Raw genomic sequence first — 19,856 nt, 5'->3', positions numbered from 1 at the left:
GTAAGCCAGACGTGTGTTCCGTCTTAACAAGACACGGAGCCTTGATATAGTTTGTTTATAACTACGGCCAGCAACAAATGAAATAAAATATTTTAGTCTAATCATACAATAACACATTTACTATTAGATGTGAATATCGGTTTGTTGATCATGACCAACTTTTAAAGCAAGGTCAGGATCAAATAAATTGGAAAATAACATACAAATATATGAGGACTATTAGTTTAACCTAGCAAGATATCATTATTTAGGATAACTTTCAATAATGCAACAACAAAAAAAGATATTGAGCAGGTTTATTACATCAAAATAAAATTATCAGGGGTGGGTGATCTACGAATCATTGCTCAGCCCATTTGGAGATAAGGCAAATTTTAAAGTTTTTATTCCTCTATGTAAATTGAAAAAAAATATTGAATTAAAGGTGCATGAAGTTTTGTGAAAGTTTCATTAAAAAGTAAAATCACAAAAATACTGAACTAAGAGGAAAATTCTAAACAGAATGTCCCTAATCATATGGCAAAATCAAATGATAAAACACATCAAACTAAAGGACAACAACTGTCAAGACACTAACTAGCTCAAGAGTTGTCTTGTAAAGTCCATGTTCTGCAAAGTGCAACCCCAAAATAAAACAGGATGTTTAGCAGAATGCCATTAGTTGTTTACTTGTCTTAGTTTTCATATAAACTAGAACACACCCGTGATATCGCGGGTCTGTGACTGAATTAAAGAATATAACTATGTGTAAGCCTTGTTTTAGTATTGGTATTGTCATCTGATAAAGTCATGCCGATTATAAGATGCACAGTTTTCTCTACTTTCAACATCTTTCTGTTTGAACCCGTCGACCTGGAACTTATTAATTATTGGTACTATTATTTATTTGGAAAACAAAATGGCCTGGAAAGGAGTATTTTTTAATCAACAGCGTTGTCCTTTATGAGTTATAAATAAAGTTGAATTCTTTGATTCGCTGTTTGACGCCATTCCGGCTAACAAATTGAAAACTGTACATGCTGTACCTATACGCCTTATTTTAAGTCCAGATTTTTATTATTCGTATTGTCATCTTAGAAAGTCATACTGATTAAAATACTACAATCAGGAACAATGTGACAATGATTGAATTTAGTTGTGTCAACCCTGTGATTACGACCCGTGTATGTAGCAAAATCTTAAATACAGCGTTTGGTGGTGCGCCTGTCAGATGCGGAACGTACAGATAAGTTAATAGGTAACAGGTGAATATACTATTGGTATCGGTATCGGATTCGACCCGGAACTTCTTAATTATTGGCAAAATTAATTATGTGGAAAACAAAAGGGTCTGGAGTGGTGTAATTTTTAATCAACAGCATTGTACTATATTAGTTATATATAAAGTTGAATTATTTGATTCATCATTTTTACGTGATGACGGCTGACAAATTGGACCTCATGATTTTAGTATTATAGATTGTGGATATACTAATAAAAGTATGATAAAAATTGAATTTGTCTGATTTAAAGTTTTGCAGGTTTAATGTGGTCACATATGCTATAACTATTGCCAACTGAAAAATAAGGAAGAATGTTTATATATTTTATTAAATGACGAACAATTTCATTATAAAATGAAGCTGAGGCAATAATATGATTGTTGTGTGCCTTAATATCTTTTTTTTCATTCTTTAATTAGCATGATTTAGTGTATCCAATTTATTTCATCTTGACCATGTGATCCTTAATCTTGCAGATTATACAGATGTCTAGTGACCACATAGCCTGTGGGTCAAGTGACCACATAGCCTCTGGATCAAGTGACCACATATAGACTCTGGATCAAGTGACCACATAGCCACTGGGTCAAGTGAGCAGCAAGGCACAATTTTACCACTGTTGTGTGCACTTACATTACAAGAAAAAAATTTGTATTGCGATTTTTTAGAAAGCTATAAATAGACCCACAACTCAGACAAAAGCAATACTGATAACATGCACCTGTATTAACTTTTTATACCTGACCTAAATAGAAACAATATACATCAGTGGTATGAAATGTCATTTAATAAAAAAAATGCACAACAAAACCGACAAGAATTGCTTTTAAAAAAAAATCATAATGAAATCAAGTCAAATGTCACAAACCTGTAATATTTCATATTTTCTTTCTCCAGTTATGAATTTTATCATGTTTAAGGCGATGCAACATGTGTTATTCTATATTTAGGCATTATTTCCTCTGTAATTTCCGGCAATCCTATCAAGGCTATCCATTGGTAAAATCTAAGTTATGTGTTGGGTGTTATGTAAAACATTTACATTTCAATGCATTCTTTATTATGGCTTTATTTTAAAATCTACAAATTTCCAGCAGTTATCCATGGAAATAAATCCTTTTTGAAAATATTTAACATACATCAGTTTTTAAAGCTGTACAAATACTTGGTGTACAGAATTTATAATACAAACCAATGGAGTAAATGCTTAAATTTTATAAATAATCATGATTTCCTTTTTTATCACACATTTGTACCATAATACCATAAAATGTACCCTTATATGCAGTAAGTAATTATTTAGAATTAGGTAAATCAAATGGTCCGAGAACACAATTATTTCGTAGTGCATTTCTTTTAGAACATAAATGAAAATAAAAAAAATCCCACCTGCGCTTTCTCAAAGAAATTTTTACAGTGTGTTGTACTACTTTTGGGACAAATTATATCAAAATTATAGAAAACTTCATCGTCTCTAACTCAAAATATGGACAATTCTATGTTAAGGGCGTCTTGAAATCTTTTGACAGCTTCCGAAGTGCTAATTTTTAACCTTTTTCAGCTGGACCAAATCACTACTTTCCTTTAAAATTCTGGACCCAAATTTTTTTACAGTGTAATTTCACCCCCCTACTTGCAATTTGAGGCATTAAACATGGAGAAATAAATTTGGAAGGGGTAAAAAAATTAATGGCAAGTAACCCACTGTCAACACTAGGGACTATATTCGTGAACAACGAAAATCAAGGCACTACAATTGTGGTCTCGGACCAAATGTGTACTGTAAATATAAAGGTTACTAAGTGACTTAACATATTTTATCAATGAGCATTTCCTTATACTGTGAAATCTGTCTTTAGTGAAACTTAAAATCAAATCATAAACAAATATCAAATTTTAACTAGGGTTTGTAAGTAAAAAGATTTGTTGTTTATTTCCACAATCTGTTTTCAAAGAGACACCTGTTCAAAATCAATACAACATGTTTAGATCAATATGATTTTTTTCTTAGTACAGGGAATTTTGCATTAACTATAAAGCCAGAATACAATAATTAACCAAATAAGTCTGAGCTGATTTACATTTGAGTCCAGTGACAAATATTTCATGCATATTAAGACTAGAACAAATGATCAATTTATACAATAGCTATAGTATAGGCTGGGAGAAGCATATCATTTCATTCTGTTTTACCTTCAGTACAAAAAGGTTTTAAAAAAATTTATGACAGGTTTTTTTTTTTATTAAAAATCTTTAAAATTAAAAATCCTGCATAAACACTTTCTATTTATAACCGGAATTGAATTTTCAACAGTTGTTTTTTCAAGGTTCAGTTAAAAAAAAATCACTGTAAAATAGTATAGTATTTTTTCTAATTCAACACCATCCAGGAAGTGACACATGAGTGACTACAAATGGTACATCCAATTACCCAATCTTCACCTGGTTTAATAACTTATCCTTGATCATTACCTGGATATGTTAAGGAATTATGTAGCCTTTAATCATTGACAAGAGGTCAACAATTCTGATGTAAACGACCTTTACATTGAATCAACCAAAAAATAACAAAATTTTAAAATCACTACGAAAGTAAAAAAAAATACCATAGAAAAATTGATAAGTAAATAAATAATATTTGTTTGTAAACATCTGGACTACACACAACCAGGGATGGGGTAATTGAAAATGTAATGGTAATTAAGTGTAATGCATTACAATTTTCCATGTAATTGAATGTAATGTGTAATTGAGCATTTTTTTAATTACTTGTACATGTAATGGTAATTTAATTAATTACAATGAAAAAAGCATGTAATGCTCAATTACTTTTGAATTACATTTCAATTACATGTACTTTTATGGTGTTAATGATAAGGATTAATGTTTAATAATATAAATTGTAAAATATATTTATTTTTCAAATATTGATATCAAATACTTTCTGTAATTTATTCTAAAAATTTTATATTACTTTTTAAAGTTATTTGACCAACATAATAATTTAAAACAATCAATACAATACTCATTTTGCAATAGCAGTTACTGTCTATGGTTTATTCAAAATGAAGCAAGCAGGGGCGATTCCAGTCATTTTTAAAAGGTGGCGTGTTCCAACCATATGTCCCCATTTAAAAGCATTGATTGTCAAAAAAATGAAGGTTATATTATTTCAATATGCTAACAACTTTTTCCTTGCAGGTTCAGATGACTCCAAAAATTAGGAAAATCCTGTAAATTTTAGTTGAAAACACATTCCCAGATACAAATAAGAGTTTCACTCATACATAGGCACATTTTTTGGTGACATGTTCACCGTAGCCTATATATGTATATAAACAGACAACAGTGAAATACATCTACCAGCAGTCCTGTGTTATCCTGATCAAGTAAAAGGTAATCAAATAAGCAAGACTCCTTTTGCACCAGATGACCAATTTAGAGGCAGCATAAAAACAAGATGGTCGGCATCAGATAAACAAACATTCTTAACAAGATTCTTAATTACTGCTGTTTTTTCTAAACTGCTCAATGTTTGACTTCGCATTCAGTCTAACTTTACAAAAAGTATGATCACTTTTAGTTGTAAATTTATGCTGGCTACAAACTTTACAAACAGTCAGAAGTTTTTTGGGGTGTTACATAATAACGTCAAGTAGTTCCTTATATGAACCAACATATTTGAAGTACATGCACTGTATTACCTTTAAGCCATCTCTCTTCCCCCTTCCAATGTATCCTAGTATTTACATCCAAACTTGCATGTCAACCGTGTTTAAGTCACATAACAATACCACAAATAAGATTTCCAATATTTTTTAATCTCGAAAAAAGTTCAAATATTGAACAAACTGTCAAATATCTCTAACACCAATCTATAATCTTTTTTCAAATTTCTGTTTTGCATGTATAAGTACATTTATTGTTAACAACATGTAACAGATTGGAATCAGTGTCTCTCTTTGTGGTAAAACTCAAACAATGTACAAGGTTAAAAATAAGTGAGTTATACATTGAAAGTAATCAGTAAAAAAAATTCAAGGCATTCTTTCAATTTTATTTCTTGTAACACATTGATATACTATTTTAAAAGTTAACAGTTTATATCTAACATGGGTTAATTTAAACATCCTCAGATTTTAAATGTTTGGCTTTGAGCGTTCCTGATGAAGGTAAATCCAGAAAAGTGCTTCGGACCCATGAAATTATTAAACGTGTTGTTTCAATTTTTTTATAGTCATGCAGCTGGTCAATAGCAGGTCAACTAAATGCTTTTTACAAAGAATCTGAAACTTAAACACTATGAAGACTTTAACATTGTTCATAGTGACAAAGACAGCTTTACATCTGCTGTGAAAGCTGAAGAATATACGGCAGAATTTTTGGGCGCACTACGTTTGCGCGCATTTGGGGATTAAAATGTTTTACGTTTGCGCGCAGCTTTTGATTACATTTGCGCGCATTCATTTTACAGGTAATCTCAGGTAAAAATATAAATAACAAGAATGTGTCCACAGTACACGGATGCCCCACTCACACTATCATTTTCTATGTTTAAAGGACTGTGAAATTGGAATAAATTCTCTAATTTGGCATTAAAATTAGAATGATCTTATCAAAGGGAACATGTATACTAAGTTTCAAGTTGATTGGACTTCTACTTTATCAAAAACTACCTTGACCAAAAACTTTAACCTGAAGCCAAAAACTTTAACCTGAAATTTGCACTATCATTTTCTATGTTCAGTGAACTGTAAAATTGGGGTCAAAACTCTAATTTGGCATTTAAATTAGAAAGATCATATCATAGGGCACATGTATACTAAGTTTCAAGTTGATTGGACTTCAACTTCATCAAAAACTACCTTGACCAAAAACTTTAACCTGAAGCCAAAAACTTTAACCTGAAATTTGCACTATCATTTTCTATGTTCAGTGAACCGTAAAATTGGGGTCAAAACTCTAATTTGGCATTTAAATTAGAAAGATCATATCATAGGGCACATGTATACTAAGTTTCAAGTTGATTGGACTTCAACTTCATCAAAAACTACCTTGACCAAAAACTTTAACCTGAAATTTGCACTATCATTTTCTATGTTCAGTGAACCGTAAAATTGGGGTCAAAACTCTAATTTGGCATTTAAATTAGAAAGATCATATCATAGGGCACATGTATACTAAGTTTCAAGTTGATTGGACTTCAACTTCATCAAAAACTACCTTGACCAAAAACTTTAACCTGAAGCCAAAAACTTTAACCTGAAATTTGCACTATCATTTTCTATCAGTGAACCGTAAAATTGGGGTCAAAACTCTAATTTGGCATTTAAATTAGAAAGATCATATCATAAGGAACATGTGTACTAAGTTTCAAGTTGATTGGACTTCAACTTCATCAAAAACTACCTTGACCAAAAACTTTAACCTGAAGCGGGACAGACGGACGAACTAACAGACGAACGAACGAACGAACGAACAGACGGACGAACGGACGCACAGACCAGAAAACATAATGCCCCTCTACTATCGTAGGTGGGGCATAAAAATATATTAAATTAAAAATGTCTATATTTTTTGGTATTTTCATAATAGATATTATTAACCCCGCCACAAACCTGCCACATATTGTTCATATTGAATCAAAAAATCAAAAAATATGCGGTTTTATCTCATTTTTCCCTACCTCAGGAGACTTAGACTAACGGAATGGATACTGATACTTGTAAACAATTGAATAAATATATGAATAAATAATTATTATTAATCGTGTTTTCCCTAAAATATTACTGATTGAATTCTTTCAAAATAGGTGCCTTAGCAGACTTACACAGACAGAAGCGGTACCGATACTTGCAAATAATTGCTCAAATTAATAAATGAATTAGTATTATTACCTGTATTTTACCTGTCAAAAATAATGCGCGCAAATGTAATCAAAAGCTGCGCGCAAACGTAATGATTTTTGCGCGCAAATGTACTGGTAATGCGCGCAAACGTAATGCACCGGAATTTTTTCTTTGTCTACAAAGTTTCTTATAAATGGTGAAAAAATAAGTCAATATAAATTTATGACAATTGCAGAAGTCATCATCACTTACTTTTTACAAATGATATATTACAGAGGTGGATTTAGGGGGGAGAGGGACCTGACCCCCCTTTCTTGAAAAAATTGGTTGATTATATAATTACATAGGGAATCAATAAAGCATGACTGGGACAGCTCTCATAAAAATATCTTGGATCTGCCACTTTATCAGATGAAAACTTTCATTATCTTAGTCTATTGACAATGCATTGATAATGAGGTCAAAAGTACCGGTAGGTAAAAACTGTAATATGACATTAGCAAGAATTTTAGAAGTCCCCAAATATAACTAGATCTAAAAAAAACTCATCATAGATACCAGGATTAAAGTTGGTACAGCAGACGTCAGTTTTGTCTACACAAAACTCACCAGTGACTTGGGAAAAAAAAGGCCTCAGGTGAGCAACCAGAACAATAATCATTTGTAATTTCAAACTTAGGCACCATTGTATAAGTTTAATTTCCAAAGGATGGCTAGACATTTGCAAAGAAACGTTCATTTTTATGAAATTGTCTTTACACCCAAGTTATAAATTGTGTACAACTCAGCAACAAATAAATAAAATAAGTTAGTCTTATTATACCATACCAATATACTATTGGATGTAAAATTCGGTTTGTTGATCATGACTATCTTTTTTAAGGCAAGATTAATAACCGAAAGGTCAGGATCAAATAAATTGGAAAATAACATTGATATATATGAAGACTAAGGTTAACTTAACAAGATAACATTGTTTAGGATAACTTTCAATAATGCCAAAAAATAAGATATTCCACCGGTTTATTACCTCAGAAGAGAATGAGGGGTGCATGATCTACAAATCATTGCTCAGCCCAACTGTAGATAAGGCAAATTTTAAAGTTTATATTCCTCTATGGGAAATAAAAAAATATTTGAATCAAAGGTGCATGAAGTTTTGTGAAAGTTTCATTAAAAGAAACTTAACCTGATTCTAAGCACAAGAGCTAGACTTATGATTATAAAATGTCTTGCAAAGTCCATGTTTTGCAATGGGAAACCCCAAAACAAAACAGAATGTTTAATCACAATGCCATTAGGTATTATTTTCTTAAATCATGGACATATACTCATGAAAGAATGAAAAAAATATTTGAAGATTCAAGATTTAATAGTGACTAATCCGAAGTTTTGCAGGCTTATATATGTGTAGAAAAATGTTTATATAGTTCGATTAACGGCACAGTGCATAATTTCACAACCAGTTTATATTTATTATAGTAATGAAGCAGGCATTAATGTGGTTGTTGTGTCCCTTTATATTATTTTTTTCATACTTTTGTTAGTATGTCCAATTTATTTGACCATGTGATCCATAATCTTGCAGATTAAACAGGTGTCAAGTGACCACATAGATTCTGGATCAAGTGACCACATAGCCTGTGGGTCAATTGACCACATAATCTCTGGGTCAAGTGACCACATAGCCTCTAATTCAAGCCACCACACTACCTCTTGGACAAGTGACCTTACAAGGCAAACTTTTACATCCGTTAGGGTGCACTTGCATTACAATAAAAACAAATTTGTAACTTAAAAAAAAAAGCACAGACGAGGAAATACTGACATCACGTATGCCATGTGTATAAACTTTTTATACCTGACTTTGTATAAAAGTGACAAAGAAGCAGTATACATCACTTGTTTTAAAGGTCATTTAATAAAAATAATATACAACAATTAAAACTGACAAGAATGCATTTTTTTTTACAAATCAAAATGAAATCAAGTCAAATGTACACAAACCTGTAAAATTTCATAATTTCTTTCTCTAGTTATGAATTTTATCATGTTTAAGGCAATGCAACATGTGTGATTCTATATTTAGGCATTATTTCCTTTGTAAATTCCGGCAATCCTATCAAGGCTATCCAAACGTAAAAGGTAAGTTATGTGTTGAGAATTATGTAAAACATGTTCATTTCAATGCATTCTTTATTATGGCTTTATTTAAAAATCTACAAATTTCCAGCAGTTATTCATGGAAATAGTTCCTTTTTGAAAATGTTTAACATACATCAGTTTTTTTTTAACAGTACAAAGACTTAATTGGTGTATAGAATTTATAATACAAACCAATGCAGAAAATAGCCTGCTTAAATTTTAAACAAATAATCATGATTACCTTTTTCATAATACATTTGTACCATAATACCATAAGATGTACCCTTATATGCAGTTAGTAATTATTTTAAAAACTCAGGTAAAACAATTGTGTACTGTAATATCAGCAGTCAAAAAAAATCCTTGATTTGCCTTAAATATAAAGGTTACTAAGTTACTTAACATATTTTATCACTGGGCATTTCCTTATACAGTAAAATCTGTTTTTAGTGAAACTTTAAAATCAAATCATAAACAAATATCAAATGATAACAAAGGTTTTGTAAGAATTTTCATTTTTGATTTTATTTACAAAATTCATTTTCAAGGAAACACATATTCAAAATCAATACAACAGGTTTAGATCAAGATACTTATTTTTTCTCAGTACAGTATTACTTCAAAGGGAATAATGCATTAAGGGCATACGATACAGTTACAGGGAAGGTAATGACGTTGCTAACGTTAAAATGTTATTTTCGCGACGTCAAACTATGACATATCGGGAAAAGATGCATTTTTCGACTGATTTTTATCATTCAAACTGATTTAATTTGAAAACGAGTGCATGGACCCCTATTTTTTAAAACAGCAATTTGTTTCATTTTGCAAGGAGATTATGTGACCCAAATTTTATAAAACTGTAAATAGCTCAATTTTTTTAATTTTGATAAACATGCAGCAAAAAATGACGTTTTTTCCTCTATTCATGAACATTTGATAAATATAGAGTTATTTCGGAATAAAAATTGCATAATTTTCAACGATACTTATAAAATACAGAAATTACCGATTATTTAACAAAAAACAATTTGTGTTTATCTTTTAAAGCAAAAAAGTTACGTCGTTCTTTCGAAAAAGAAAATACGGACACAAATCTGAATTTTGAGCAAATATACAAAATTTCGATCTCATTTTACTCAAAAAGTAGCACATGAAGGTATATTTTTTATGACATATTTGATTTTATCAGGTAAAATATAGCCTATATGCAAATTTTCATCAACTTGTAAATACAGTTTCAAAACTGTATCATATGCCCTTAATTAAAGCCAGAATACATTAATTAACCAAATTAGTATTAGTTGATTTGTATTTAAATTCAGTGGCAAATATTTCATGCATATTGAAGACTAGAAAAAAAATATCGATTTCTACAACAGGCTGAGAGAATGGAAATTAATGAATCATTTAAAAAATTCTGTCAAGCATTTCAGTTCATTTTGTTATAAGTTCAGTTCATAAAGGTTAAACAACATTCTTTTTATGTTTTATGACAGGTGATTTACTGAAATCAATATATTTAAAATAAAAATCTGGCATAAAAACTTTTAATAACAGGAATTAAATTTCAAAAGTTGTTTAAATGTTTTTTTCAAGGTTCAGTTAAAAATAATTCACTATAAAATATAGTAGTAATTATTTTTAACACCATCCAGGAAGTGACACATGAGTGACTACAAATGGTATATACAATTACCCAACCTTCACCTGGTTTAATAGCTTCCTTGATCATTACCTGGATATGTTAAGGAATTCATTGAAGTACATCTTTTATCATTAAAAGGGATTGTATATATACAGTACAGACCTGTGCTCATAACACACAAAAAATCTTATAACTTAAATTTATCATCAATTAATATACTGAAATGTTCATAATTTTTCTTAGTATTTTTCTCCAAAAGGTTTTAGGTGAAAAGCCAGAAAATGAAGATACTTAATAAAACATTACTAAACTTTAGTCTTGGTCTAATATTGAAGTATAAAAGGTCATTTGTGGAATATTTTTTTTGACATATAATCAACATTTTTCCCCTTTTATAAACTCAAACACATTTAAAAAAAACAACTGTTTTGCCAGAACTTTTAAAACTTTAAAATTTCATACCTGGCTGCAAACAAAGTATTTTTAACAACAGAAAATAAAACAAGTTGTTTTAATCAAGTAAGCTTATGGTCGAGAAATTTCTCAAGTCAATTATGGTTAACGGTTTAAATAATAATTTTGTATATTTCATGATCACTTAAAAATGGTCAAAATTTTCCCAACCCTAACAGTTCAGATAAATTTATATGAAAGACATACATTTAAACTCCTATGTGAAATGTCGTCACAAAAAGGTCCATGTTGAAAGTAGCACAAAACTTGTTATTGTTGATGCTTAAAAATGTTTTTCAAGGTTTGTGACTTCTGAATGTTACAGTGAGAAACACAACCCTCACTTCCCGACCTTGCTAGGGCTGTATAGCCAGTCAAGTTCATTAAAACTTCCATCATCATCACATGTTTTCAAAATTACCAATAAACAGCTGCGCCATGAGCGCATGATACGCCGGACGTCTTGTGTGGAAGTTTTATGCAATAATCATAAATAGTTTCTGATAAAGTTTTAGGCAATAACCATTGATTGTTTTTGAGACATGGCAGGACATGTGAAACCCCCCCCCCCCCCACCCTGTTTTTTTTACAAATATCACTAAAATAAAATTTTGAATCAAACCAAAAAGTATACAGATCTTTAGATTAATATAAAAAAGAAGTGTGTACAGTTTCAAGCAATAATCATAAATTGTTTTTGAGATACGACGCGACATGTAAAAAAACCCTCCCCTTTTTTACAAAATACTCAATAACTCAAAAATGAAATTTTGAATAATCACCAAAAAGTAAACAGATCTTTAGATTAATATAACAAAGAAGTGTGTAAAGTTTTAAGCAATAATCATACATCGTTTTTGAGATACGGCGCGACATGTAAAAAAAACCTCCCCCTTTTTTACAAAATACTCAATAACTTAAAAATGAAATTTTGAATCATCAACAAAAATTATACAGATATTAAGATTAATATAACTAAGAAGTGTGTAAAGTTTTAAGCAATAATCAAGAATCGTTTTTGAGATACGGTGCGACATGTGAAAAAAAACACCCCCCTGTTTTAGTTACAAAGTGCTGTAACTCAAAAAGTTTAAATCTTATTTTCACCAAAAAGTATACAGATCATTTGACCATCATAAAAAACAACTATATTAAGTTTCATGAAATTTAGATAAGTCGTTCTCAAGTTACAGTGCGACATGTTTACGCCGGACGGACGGACAGACAGACGGACGGACAGACACCGGACATTTGTATACCATAATACGTCCCGTCAAAATTTTGACGGGCGTATAAAAATGGTGAGAAACAACTCTGGCAGCTAAAAACAGGAAAAGACTTTGACTTTAACAGAATGGCTGAATAGATGTCATCCTTGACTATAAAGAGCAGCTAGACCTGATATTGGAATATTGTTACAAATGAAAACTAATGAAAATATTGATTATTCTTCAATGAAATATTAATATAATAAACAATATATCAGTCTATTGACTATTCCTTACAATCAAATGGAGGAATGAAAGATTTTTAATCATGAACAGCAGATATAATACTGCCCTTGTGATATTTCCTTTAAGGTTAAATTTTCATCCATGGATATCTCTTTAGGATATCTTTCAATCTTGAAGCCTCTTTTCTAAAAAAAATCTTTAAATAGCAAACAAGAATGTGTCCATAGTACACGGATACCCCACCACACTGTCATTTCTATGTTTAGTAGACCCTAAGATTGAGGTCAAAACTTTCAATTTGGCATTAAAATAAGAAAGATCATATCATAGGAACATGCGTGCTAAGTTTCAAGTTGATTGGACTTCAACTTCATCAAAAATTATCTAGACCAAAAACTCTAAGCTGAAGCGGAACAGAAGAACGGATGAACGAAAACACAGACCAAAAAACATAATGCCTGAGTTGTGCATAAAAATTTGGATTGAAAAAAATAACTGTTAATTTTAATATAAAGCTTGAAGGAACCACTTTACACATATCTACGGTATATATTACAATTGGTCATGAAAATGATCTGTATCTTATTCCCTACCTGTCCTAAAAGGTGTTGTTTTCTTAATCAGTTTTTCAGATAAGAACTATTAAACACCCAGATTATGATCATTCCTATGTTTTCAAGGTTAATAAAATCAGATAAACTATTATCCTAACCACTTTTCTGCATTCTGTAATATGTATATATAGGACCTCGTATATATTTGTTTTTTTTTATTTGCAAGCACTATTAGAGGAGGCCTATCAATGACATTAAAGGCTCAATAATTTTTTTAATCTGGTCATTTGGTCTAAACAAGGTATCATTTGTCTAGCACTGAAAATTGCTATAACAATAACAATTTGAGAAAAACAATCCAATATATAGAAATTAAGCTAATCAGAAAGACAAAAAGTTGTAAGATATTTCTCTATCTACATGCTGTGGAAATATGTATTGACTTGGGTGTTCTTACATTTATTTTTAATTTGCAAGCAATAAGAGGAGGCCTATAAGCCAAGGCTCTGTGTTGAAGGCCGTACCTTGACCTAAAATGGTTTACTTTTATAAATTGTGACTTGGATGGAGAGTTGTCTCTCATTGGCACTCATACCTCATCTTCTTATAATCTATATATAACCTTTTTAATAAGAAAGCATTTAGAGAAGGCATTTCCTTAAAAGGACTCAAATATTATTTTTTCTTTTATAAGGCCTTTACAATGTACCATTTGTCTAGCATTGAAAATTGCTGTTTGATGAAAATGCCCTAATACATAGGAATTAAACTTATCAGAAAGACAAAGAGCTGTTAGACAATTTTCTCCTACCTGTTGAGGAAAAATATATCAATTTTGATGTTCTTAAACTATTTTATGCCCCACCTACGATAGTAGAGGGGCATTATGTTTTCTGGTCTGTGCATCCGTTCGTTAGTCCGTTCGTTCGGTTGTCCGTCTGTCCCGCTTCAGGTTAAAGTTTTTGGTCAAGGTAGTTATTGATGAAGTTGAAGTCCAATCGACTTCAAACTTAGTATACATGTTCCCTATGATATGATCTTTTTAATTTTAATGCCAAATTAGAGGGTTTACCCCAATTTCACGGTCCACTGAACATAGAAAATGATAGTGCGAGTGGGGCATTCGTGTACTGGGGACACACTCTTGTTTAAATTTGAAAGCGATTCGAGGAGACATATAACCTGAAAGACTCAATACCTTTTTTTCACTTGGTCATTTGGTCTTTACATAGTATCATTTGTCTTTAACATGGAAAAATAGCAATTTAAGGAAAAAAACACTTCATTTACATAGGAATTAAGTTAATCATCATGACAAAGATCTGTTAGACAGTTTAGTACCTACCATTTTAGGGTATATATATATATATATATATATCAATTTCTGAAAGACTCAATAACTTTTTTTCTCACTTGGTCATTTAATTTGGTCTTTACATAATAACATTTGCCTACATGGAAAATTGCAATTTTACGGAAAAACACTTAATTTACATAGGAATTAAGCTAATATACATGACAAAGAGCTGTTAGACAATTTACTACCTACCTGCTGAGGGAATATATATTGACTTGTCAGTTTGTTAAGCTTCTTTAATTCCGATGGCGTTACATCGTAATGAGCTGCAATACTGGAAAGTGTGTCTGTGGCCTTCACCTACAAAATAATCGTGTAATGAATTTTTATAACAAAAAACTTTTATTCAGAAGACCATTTATGTGAATAAAATAGACTTTGGTCTAAATTCAATAACATACACAAATGTATATGTTTGAGCATATATATATAATTATTATATATATATAGCTAAATCATTAGAAGTAAACTTACCTGATAGCATTAAAATTCACATATTTTAGACAGGGACCTTTATAAATAATTCCAGTACACTGACAAGTTTTAGTTTAACAACATTCATGCATTTTTGTTTGATATTGTTCATGCAACTTATAAACTTGTACCTATGCCCTTTTTTGGCATAACTACATGTATTTCAAATACATTTATGCAAACAGATTACCATACTATTACATAATAAATAAATGTATCAGAATTTTTAATCTGGAACTGTAAATTTGTCAATAACAGTTCATATAATGAGGAGATTATAATACATTCAAACTGTCTGAGAATTATTATATCATAATACTTAACTTTCCCATATTTAAATCAACCACATATTTCATGCAGGGGCAGATCCATCCATTTTTAAAAGAGGGGGCTCCCAACCTATTAGAAAGGGGGCGGTTTCAAATATATGTTCCCTTTCAAATGCATTGATCATCCAAAAAGGAGTTCTAACCCTCGGAACCCTTCCACTGGATCTGCTACTGCTTTATGTGCCTGTCTCAAAGTGAGTTGAATATGTTAAGTATGAAATACTATCTTTTCAGCAATAAATTAGATTAATAACTCTTTGTTTAAATAACTGTTTGATAATGTGCCTCAGGTGGAAGGTAACCACAGCAATTAAACAGAAATGGGACAAACTTTCAGTTTTTGCTTATCCGACATCAATCTCTGATGCAAAAAAAGTTTGCATATGAAAAAAATTGTAGTCCATATACTGTATCCCAAGCCTATCAACACCAAGGGTGTGAGTTCAAATCCTGCATGTGACATTAATGTTTGACTCTAAGATTTTAGATTTTCTATCGAAGTTTGTGGTTCTCTACAGGCACTCTGGTTTCCTCCACCAATAAAAACTGACCACTGTGAATTAGCCAATTATGATGAAAGTGGTTTCAAACACCAATTTATCAATTAATCAATCCATCAAACATGTAATGATGAAAATATACAACCATAAGGATCAGTTTTTTCTTACATCGTACACATACAGTTTTTACTTACATCATACACAAACGTTCCATCTGGCTGGACTTTCTTCTTAGAGCCAACACTGCCAGCTCTTTCTAACTTAACAGGGGCATATGATTGGTCAGGGGGTGATTCCTTCTTACTGGTATCCGCCTGCAAATTGGATTCATCTTGAAGGAACCAGTTGCTAGAAATTTTTCCAGGAACTAGATAAAAAAAAATTAACATATTTATGATTGCCAAGTTGTGAAATTAAAAGCAAGAAGGGAACTGTTCATGTCTTATTATCTTTTCATTTTTGAGTTGTTTCCTGTATTTCCCCAAAGATATATTTGTCTATTTGGTTTAAAGTAAAATTTGACTGTGGATTCATTATTAAATGTATCTTACCTCCTATACATTTCTAGGAATGTGATTGGTTAAAAGCGCCCTCGTGGAGACCCTGTATATTGGATATTAGGTTAGTAGGGAGTCGGGGCTTATCTCATACACGGTAAGTAGTGGTGTTACGTCCCTTTATATTAAATATAAGGAAGTAGGGAGGCGGGGCTTATTTCATACACGGTTAGTAGGGGTGTTACGTCCCTTTATAAAAACAGAACAGTACTGAGAAAAAATCGTAAAGGTTTCAACAGTTGAAGAAATTGATGATTAAGATTGAAATCAATTCATAAAACCCATTTAAACCTAACAAGTTGTTATTGTTGGTATCTGTTTTTGTAGGATCAATGGTAGTAGTTTCTTAATGCTAACAGTATTGAAGACTTGCTAATTTTGATAGGTCTAAATTTCACACGTTAAGGTAGTCGGTAAGATAAATTCGTTACATAGTGTGCTAGTGACCTAATACGGTATTAGGTCACTAGCACACTATGTAACTAATATTATCAGTTGGGGTACCAATTTCATGTGTTACAAATGTACATGGATACAGTTGAATCACGAAATTCAAATGTTCAACAAATTACAAAGTTTTCTAAATAAATGTTCTTACTTCAATTCCTTATATTGTGACATCATTTTATAAAAGCAACTATGCACAGAGGCATCTAAGAATCTAAGAGGGTACAGTTAATTGAAATTAAAGTTATAGCCAATACAATTGCAGATCCAGAAATTTTCATAAGAGGGGCCCACAAACTGCTTAAGAGGGGGCCCACTCTGGTCAAGCTTATATATATAATCGACTGAATTTTTCCCAAAACAAGTCCCCCTGGCGCCCTGGGCCACCCTTTAAATCAGCCTCTGCAATATGATTCAAATAACTTACCTAAATGACATATATGAGTTTACTTAAGAAAATATCATGTACAGAAAGGACTGTTAAATCTTATCATATGAATATAATACTTTTTATGCAAACAAGTTCTTTACTATTGTACACATGTATGTCTATACATGTATCATATCTATTACAAATGCATTTATGTAATTTTTGTTGTTAAAAAAAAGGAAATGAGTGGAAGGAGGGTGTCCTAGGGAAATGGTAAAATGGTAAGAAAAAATCTGAGTCACTTAAACTGCATGCGTAATTTTCCCATATTAATATATATACAATTTTACATGTTCATATGTTGTACATATCTATTACAATAAAAAACTGATCATCTGACCTTGATAATAATTTAATTGAAATTGTATTACATATAATTCTGAAATTCTACTGGCACTATTTTTTTCCAGAACCAGCAGTTGTGATACCTATGGTACACACTGATGGAGTAGTGATATGTTGACCATCATCTTACATTTTTAAAATGATTTAACTTTAAACATTAAACACACACATACACACACATGTTGTGTCTTACTATAAATTCTCACTGCAAATTAAATTAAATGTTAAAGTAAAATCAAACTTTGATTCCCAAAATGATAAAGCAAGGATAAGTAAGGGTTAAATTTAACAGCACTATGTTGGGTTATTTTATCAACTTAAAAAAGCTTTACAGCTCAAATTCACAGTGTGCCAAAGGTTAAAGGTTAAGCCAAACTCAAATCTACCCGTCTTTGTTGTTTTCTTTATTTTATTAGATAATGATCCTTTCTCTGCTGTGTCTATCAGCGGTTCAATTTCTGATTCACCATCATGGACATACCATGTAGTTGAAGACTTTCCTGAGGTCAAACATAATAAATATCAATATGGTTATCTCCCCTTAATACCATGTGACCTGAAAGACTTTCCTGAGGTCAAACCTAATAAATATCAAATTGATTATCTCCCCTTATGTATCATGTGACCTGAAAGATTTTACTGAGGTCAAACATAATAAATATCAAATTTTTTATCTCCCCTTTTATACCATGTGACCTGAAAGATTTTCCTGAAGTCAAACTTTAAAAATATCAAATTAGTTATCTCCCCTTAATTCAAATTCAAATTTAAACTTTTTTCAACTCAATCATCTAAGATGAGTTTGCTTGACTAATATATTTCTTGTGTCTTAAAAAGTATTTGGTACACAAGCTTTTCGCAATAACAAGACTATGTATTTTCTCCTCTGCTCTTCGTAAGTCAGGAACCAGTTCAAACACTTTAATTTCAATTTTTTGTCAATTTTTATTTACACTTTCAAGGGATGAATTTGTCGTGAAACTTTATTAACAATTAAGTGATGTATTATGGTTTTATAAGATTTATTTACTATCGCAGAAAATTATATATCAACCCCTAAAAAAACTGAAATCAAAAGACATATTTATGTTTTATTAATTTCAAGATACTCATAGAACCCAGACAAACTAACCTGCATTGTTAGGGTTAACTGGTAAATTCTCATCACTGTGTGAACTCTTTGTAAACCTGAAACAAAAATGTGAACCTTTGATTACATGTTAAAACTTCCCTACAAACCACCATATTTACCACAAGAACCTGTTGATTATGTTTACTCTGTTTTGCATTAGAGGTTACAAGAGCGCAATTATTCGTAATGCATTTTCCATAGGGTACCACTAGTGTTCCATATTTTTTTTCTCAAAGACTATATATATACACAAACTAGGGAAAAATGGGTAGCAGTTCCTGTTACTAGAAATGCCAGTGTTGCATTATAACTAAAAAAATATATAGGGTCATGCGGCTCAAATTGACTTAAAATGCAGTCGAAAAAAATCGCCTACTTTTTTCGCTTAATGAAAAAGGCATATTTTTAAGTGGTCCGACATTCAGAATTGGAAGATATTTTCTATACTTCATAAAATGTGAATATGATTTTCGGCAATTTTTAAACCTTATTGGATAAGCTTTCGATTAAATATAATTCCAATCATGTACCAACCAATCAGAAGCCGTATAGGATTCTATTCTGAGTACCATCTTGGGGTAAAAAACTTGCCGGTAAAATGTAACCTAGAGAGCAGATCAGACAATATAAGTTAGATCCAAAATATTCACTTGCCAGTTCATTTAATAATTGCTCTTGTTGGTGTTGGTAAGTGGGGAAAAAAAACTAAGATAGTGCTATAACAGGGGTGTTAAAGGCCTTGCCTTACCCATGAAGGTATTCCATGGTTTCTTACTCTACCTGATTGTAGTTTAACACTTTTTAGAAGAGCTTATCTAGTTTTCTCAGATTAACAAAGATTTGAAATGGATTTGAACTTTTGCATTGAAAATAAATTGTTGCACAAAATACCTCAAATACAATTCTTTTAAGGAATGACT

General features: G+C 31.1%; 1 protein-coding gene across 7 annotated transcripts in view; it reads right to left on the bottom strand.

Annotated features, from left to right (window-relative positions):
* The window catches only part of LOC139498489 (oxidation resistance protein 1-like), a 56,781-nt gene that overhangs the window by 23,388 nt on the left and 13,537 nt on the right, over positions 1-19,856 (bottom strand). For 3 of the 7 annotated variants that reach the window (XM_071286888.1, XM_071286886.1, XM_071286889.1), the window contains exons 3-6: positions 18,937-18,992; positions 18,191-18,304; positions 16,220-16,392; positions 14,915-15,022 (exon numbers count right to left, since the gene is read on the bottom strand). In XM_071286888.1, the coding sequence (XP_071142989.1) occupies positions 14,915-15,022; positions 16,220-16,392; positions 18,191-18,304; positions 18,937-18,992 (451 nt within the window). Of the gene's footprint in view, positions 1-2,130; positions 2,202-14,914; positions 15,023-16,219; positions 16,393-18,190; positions 18,305-18,936; positions 18,993-19,856 lie in introns of those variants that run through there. The other 4 variants (XM_071286890.1, XM_071286891.1, XM_071286893.1 and 1 more) reach the window with 3 other exon arrangements.

The sequence above is a fragment of the Mytilus edulis genome, chromosome 12 (genome assembly GCF_963676685.1).
Source record: "Mytilus edulis chromosome 12, xbMytEdul2.2, whole genome shotgun sequence".
NCBI lineage: Eukaryota > Metazoa > Mollusca > Bivalvia > Mytilida > Mytilidae > Mytilus > Mytilus edulis.
Note: the sequence above shows the minus strand (reverse complement) of the source record. Positions and strands in the feature narration are given on the sequence as shown.